The sequence below is a fragment of the Empidonax traillii genome, unplaced genomic scaffold (genome assembly GCF_003031625.1).
Source record: "Empidonax traillii isolate 1590-97213 ecotype Southwest subspecies unplaced genomic scaffold, ASM303162v1 scaffold1342:size133107, whole genome shotgun sequence".
NCBI classification, from domain to species: Eukaryota; Metazoa; Chordata; class Aves; order Passeriformes; family Tyrannidae; genus Empidonax; species Empidonax traillii.
Genome location: NW_020956535.1, coordinates 63,704 through 69,679, shown reverse-complemented (window position 1 = coordinate 69,679; position 5,976 = coordinate 63,704). Strand labels below are relative to the sequence as shown.

Below are 5,976 nucleotides of genomic sequence, written 5' to 3'. Positions count from 1 at the left end.
TCTTTGGAACCCACACCCAGATTCCTTTGCCTGCTGTTATTTAGAGGCTGCAAATCAGGAGAGATAAATCTGGTGTGTCTTAATTCCCCTCGATTAAAGGATCTGTCTGGGATCCTGTGCGTGCTCACACAGGAACACACACACCTCTGGCTAAACTCGTTTTTCCTCCTCAGGTGAACAGAAGGTGAGGAATGAACAAGGGCTTGTGTGTAATTGCCCTGTCTTTCATGTTCAAGCCCTCTTAGATATGTAAATAGCAACTTGAGGTCTGAAAGCTTCCAATTAATTAAGAGAGCTACTGGTTGTCCCCTGAGTGGCACAGCACAGCCCTGGGTTTGAACCTGGCTCGACACAGGGGATTTAATACCAAGTGACCTGCTGCTGCAGGCTGGCCTGGTTCCAAGTTTTGCTTTCTCTGGGCAAATTCCTGCTCACATCTGCCCGCCAGAGTCATCCTGGATGCCTTTGGGGTGCTGACACTTCTGGTTTGTGATCAGCTTGTGTTTCTCAGTCAGGATTAGAGCGTGCACAGCCTGGGTGGGTGGGCAGGAGGACACGGCCCTGTTCACTCCTGACTCTTGGCTTCCCTTGGCAGGAGTGGCTCAGGTACAGGCCTTTCCAGCCCCCCTTTGGCTGCACAGACAGTGGTCCCCCTGAGGCACTGTAAGATCCCAGAGCTGCCCGTGGAGAGGAGTGTCCTGTTTGAGCTCCAGCTCTTCTTCTGCCACCTCGTCGCTCTCTTTGTCCACTACATCAACATCTACAAGACGGTGTGGTGGTACCCCCCCTCCCACCCTCCCTCCCACACGTCACTGGTGAGCACCAAGGATGTCTCTTGGGTCGTTAAACATTAAATTTTGTATATATTTATATTTAATGTAAACTGCATGTGACTCTGCAGCCCTTCAGGGCCGCTCCTGCAGCTCTTTATTTTTCCAAGTTTTGGGCACTGGCTGCCTGCTTGTCATTCTCTCTCTGATCTTGGAAGGGAGTCCAAAGAGAAGAGAAAAACTTGGGAGTTTCTCTGTTGAATGTGGGTTTCTGCTGCCTCATGGAGACAGGATCACTTTGGTTTTGTCTCCACAGAACTTTCACCTCATCGACTTCAACGTGCTGACAGTGACAACCATCGTCCTGGCCCGGCGGCTCATCAGTGCTATTGTGAAGGAGGTGAAGTCCCCAGGCAGATTTCAGAGCTGTTCTTCCAGGGGAATGGCAAAGCTGTGTGTCCCTTCTGCAGTTCCAGGCTCCTCTGTCCTTCCCTAAAGAGCTTTGGGATATGCCCAAGTCAGAATTCCGAGCGTGGTTTGGAGTGGGAAGAGCAGAGAGCAGAACTGAGAGCCCCAAACCACCTCTCCTGACTCTGTCCTTCTGGGATTGTCCCAGAGTTACTGTCTCAACTAGACTGTAGTGATTCTGCTTCCCTCCTCCTATTTGGCTCTTTTCCTGTTCTCTCCATCACTCCACCTTTCCCCAAGGAAAATCAGTGGGTGTCTGCTCACTGTGGGAATGTCCCGTGGTGAGCAGGGGCTGGTCACACTTAACTGCCAGACCTTAACAGGGAACTCTGAGCTCTCCTCCCTCCAGTCTGAGGAATGAGGCCCAGATTCTAGAGATTTTGGAGAGTCCAGATTCCACAGAAGGGCCTCCCCCCCAATCCTGGTGTCACTCAGCCTTTCACTGGTGCTTTACTCGGTTCACAGATGGAGTTTGCTCCCTGCAGGAGGAGGGAATGAGCCTCCCCTGTGCCCAGCTCTCTCCTCTCTCCCTCAGGCTTCCCAGAGTGGCAAAGTGTCCCTGCCACGCTCCGTGTTCCTGGTGGTCACTCGGTTTGCCGTCCTCACCGGCACGGGCTGGAGCCTGTGCCGATCCATCATCCACCTCTTCAGAACCTACTCCTTCCTCAACCTCCTGTTCCTGTGCTACCCGTGAGTACCCCTGGGGCAGGGGGGGATCTCTCATGGACACTGCACTTAGTGAGGCTTCACTTCAGTAAGTGCTCAGTCACCTGGTCGCACCGTTTGTACCTTTTCCCTGAATGTGTCACATTCCTTGCTGGATCTTTAACATCTGCCTGTATTTCAGTTTTTATGTGAGCACCAATTCTTGGACTGCTCGTGTCCTCTGAGAAGGGAGTGTGTGCTTTTCCCATAGGGTTCAGAAAATTCACGGCTTCAGTTTCCCTTGGCTCCAGGTGGAGGGAATCAAACAGCTTCCCCGCTTTGTGTTAACTAACAAAGGGGAGCTGGTTGTGTTTCCAGTCGTGTATGGAAATAGCTCTTTTCTCCCTGATAAATGGAGGAGGAAGCATCCTTAAAGATCTGAGACTTGAGATCAGTGGTGAAGCTCCTTTCAGGAATTTCTGTAGGTGTTAGAGGCCATTCAGAATCACAGAATCACGGAGTGGTTTGGGTTGGAAGGGCCATTCAAGATCATCCCGTTCCACCTGGGACACCTCCCAGTAGCCCAGGTTGCTCCAGCCTGGCCTTGGACACTTCCAGGCCTGGAGCAACCCCAGGGAACCTCCTCCTGGCTTCAGGAAGGGGCTGTGAGCAGAGCACCCTGCTGTGCTGCAGCAAACCCCCAGCAGTGACCTCCCTCTCTCCCAGGTTCGGGATGTACATTCCCTTCCTCCAGCTGAACTGTGACCTGCGCAAGGCGGGGCTCTTCGCCCAGGTGGCCAACATCGGCCCCAGGGACACGGGCGAGGTGGGGGCGCGGGGCAGGGACTACCTGACGGTGCTGAAGGAGACGTGGAAGCAGCACACGCGGCAGATGTACGGCATGGAGGCCATGCCCACCCACGCCTGCTGCCTGTCCCCGGACCTCATCCGCAACGAGGTGGAGTACCTCAAAATGGACTTCAACTGGCGCATGAAGGAGGTGCTGGTGAGCTCCATGCTCAGTGCCTACTACGTGGCCTTCGTGCCCGTCTGGTTTGTGAAGGTGAGAGAGGGGTGGGGCTGGCTGGGAGGTGGGCACTGGGCTGTGGTGGCAGCGTGGAGGGGGACGCTGTTGAATTCCTTCTAACATTCTGTTCCTGATCTGTGAGACAAATGTCTCGTCATAACTCCCTCAGCCCCCAGGGAGCTCTGTCCCTGTCCCCTGGTGCTCCCACCCGCCGGCAGCGGAGCACAGGGAGCATCAGGAGCCGCCTCCCTGATTTTGGTGCTGGCACAGCAGTTGTGCATCAGCCATCCTGTGTGGGCGCTTCTTTCCATCGGCATTAACAGCTACACGCAGCTGCCTCGTCTTACCTGCCCCAGGGCTTTGCGTTCTGCTGGCTTGGGCAGGTGGGGGGCTGTGCAAACACGTCATCACACGGTGCCCAAACGTGTCACCTGTTCCTGTCCCCCCCCCACAGAACACTCAGTACTACGACAAACGCTGGTCCTGTGAGCTCTTCCTGCTGGTTTCCATCAGCACCTCCGTGATCCTGATGCAGTACCTGCTCCCTGCCCGCTACTGTGACCTGCTCCACAAGGCTGCAGCACACCTGGGCTGCTGGCAGAAGGTGGACCCAGCCCTCTGCTCCAACGTGCTGCAGCATCAGTAAGGAATTCTCTCCTGGGGTTAGGGCTGGATTTTTCTCTGAGAGGGCTGGACGGGGAGCTCGGCCTTAAAATAAAAAACGAGGGAGGAAACTGAGAGTGGAGTTGTCAGCCGACACCTCTGACAGCACAGACACTCTGTGCACTGCCCACTGCCAAGCTCAGCAGTCAGAGCTGATTTTTGGCCAGGTTACTGCTGCCCCTGGCCACGGGTACCTGCCAGTTGTCACCACCACGGTGACACGCCCGGACAGGCCAACCTGCCCTCCTGGAGCTGCTACCCGTGGGAGTGGGAAGGCAGCAGCCCCTGTTCCCACGTGCAGGCAGCACTGAGGGCTCTGTGTTCCCTGCAGGTGGACTGAGGAGTGCATGTGGCCGCAGGGGGTGTTGGTGAAGCACAGCAAGAACGTGTACAAGGCCGTGGGGCACTACAACGTGGCCGTGCCCTCCGACGTCTCGCACTTCAGATTCCATGTAAGATCACGTCTCCTTCCTGGGAAACCTGGGGTGACACCTGGGCAGGGTCATGGTCCCCATGTCCTGGACACCTGGGACTGCCAGAGGGTGGCTGCTTTCCAAGTGGGAATTACTGGGGTTCAGTGCAGCATCTCTTATCCACTGTGTCTCCTTTCGGTGCTGCCAGAAGGGTGACTGTCCAGCCCTGCTTAAATGTGTCTCCACAGGGGAATCCCGGAGGAATCCCACCCAAAACCCACCCTGGAGGTTCTGCCCCTCGCTGGGTTGCCTCACCACGCTCTCCCACAGTTCTTTTTCAGCAAACCACTGAGGATCCTCAACATCCTGATCCTGCTGGAAGGAGCCGTCATCTTCTACCAGCTTTACTCGCTGATTTCTTCGGAGAAGTGGCACCAGACCATCTCTCTGGCTCTGATCCTCTTCAGCAATTACTACGCCTTCTTCAAGCTGCTGCGTGACCGTCTGGTGCTGGGCAAAGCCTACTCATATGCTGCCAGCAGGGACTCAGAGCAGAAGTTAAATTAAAACAATTGCACTGATGCTCAGCTTGTTACAGAACAAACAAAACAAGAAACCCTCAGAGCTTTGTATTTTTGTTACCACTGCTTTTTCTTTTTTTTTTTCTTTGATAACTGATGTAATTAAAAGGAAAAAAAAAAAACCATATTTTTTTACTCCCAACAAGTCGTTTGTGTGTTTGTTGTTGGGTTAAATCCCTCCCACACGCCACACCTCCCCCCCCTCACCCTCCGAGAAGGGCTTGTGCAGTGTTTGTGTGTGAGGAGTGATTTATTAATGGTGCTGAGCTTGGAGAGGTACAGGGGTGGATTGGGAGTGGGCAGGTGGGAGTTACAGGTGTGTCAAAGCTCCCACGGAGGATTCCTCCCAGTCTGGCTTGCTTTAGGAGGGGGGGTGAGCCCTCATCCCGTTCCTTTTGGGGACCCCAGAGCAGCTGCTGTGCCCCCCTTGATGCTTCGTGGCTGTGGGGGACGGTGGTGGTGTCTCCCCAAAATGTGGGTTTGAAATTGCTGAGCCCCAACTGCTGCAGCCCCCCCGAGCGGGGTGTGAGGGGTCCTGCTGTGGGGGGGGACACGCGGGGAGCAGGGGAGATTTGGGGGGGGCTGGGGGGATTTGGGGGAGCTCCGTCCGCTCCCCTTTGCCGTGTTACCCCCCGTTCACCGCCCCCTGCCCGTCAGGTCCGCGCGGGGCCGGGTGGGACCCCCGGGCTGGGGGAGGAGGAGGAGGAGCGGGAGGAGGGGGAAGGAGAAGGTGAGGAGGAAGGGGCGCAGCTCGTCCCGCGGGTGTCCCGGGCCCGGGGGTACGGGCTGTGCCCGTCCCTGTAGGGGGGTCTCGGGCTCCCTCCCGCCCGTGGGGGGTCCCGGGAGGTCCCGGGGGGGTCCCGGGTCCGGCCTTTGTTCCGGCGGGCTCCGCCGCCGCCAGGGGGCGCCCGGGGCGCGCGCTCCCGATCCCGGTCCCGATCCTGATCCCGATCCCGATCCTGATTCCCATCACGGTGCCGATCGCGGTCCCGCTTCCGATCCCAATATCTCTCCTGATCCCAATATCCTCTCCGGTCCTGATCCTGATCCCGGTCCCGGTGCCGATCCCGGTCCTGATCCCGGTCTCAATCCCGGTCCCGCTCCCGGTCCAGCCCCGCCGCCCCGGGGCGATTATTGCGACTGAAAGCGGAGATCCAGCTCCGGAGCGGGCCGGGGGGGAACCGGGACCGGGATCGGGATCGGGAAGAGGACAAGGACCGGGATCGGCAGCAGCATCGCCCAGGGCACCGGTGGGGGGATTCGGTGCCCGGCAGAGCCCCGAGTGACGGCGGGGACACGGAGGGGCAAAGGGCACCCTTTGTGAGCGCTGCCGTCAGCGGGCGAAGGGCGAGGAAGAGGAAGGAGCCGCGGGAATACCGAGAGCTGGGGGGGAGCCGGATGCGGCCGAG

The 5,976-nt window shown here is 57.4% G+C and overlaps 1 protein-coding gene across 1 annotated transcript in view; it reads left to right on the top strand.

Annotated features, from left to right (window-relative positions):
* Nucleotides 1-4,709, top strand: part of TMEM39B (transmembrane protein 39B) — a 7,934-nt gene extending 3,225 nt beyond the window's left edge. Inside the window, exons 3-9 of the mRNA XM_027906690.1 lie at nucleotides 596-815; nucleotides 1,087-1,170; nucleotides 1,774-1,928; nucleotides 2,610-2,946; nucleotides 3,365-3,552; nucleotides 3,905-4,025; nucleotides 4,317-4,709. Of these exons, the coding sequence (XP_027762491.1) occupies nucleotides 596-815; nucleotides 1,087-1,170; nucleotides 1,774-1,928; nucleotides 2,610-2,946; nucleotides 3,365-3,552; nucleotides 3,905-4,025; nucleotides 4,317-4,553 (1,342 nt within the window). The 3' untranslated portion in view covers nucleotides 4,554-4,709. The remainder of the gene's footprint in view (nucleotides 1-595; nucleotides 816-1,086; nucleotides 1,171-1,773; nucleotides 1,929-2,609; nucleotides 2,947-3,364; nucleotides 3,553-3,904; nucleotides 4,026-4,316) is intronic.
* Nucleotides 4,710-5,976: the final 1,267 nt, after the last annotated feature.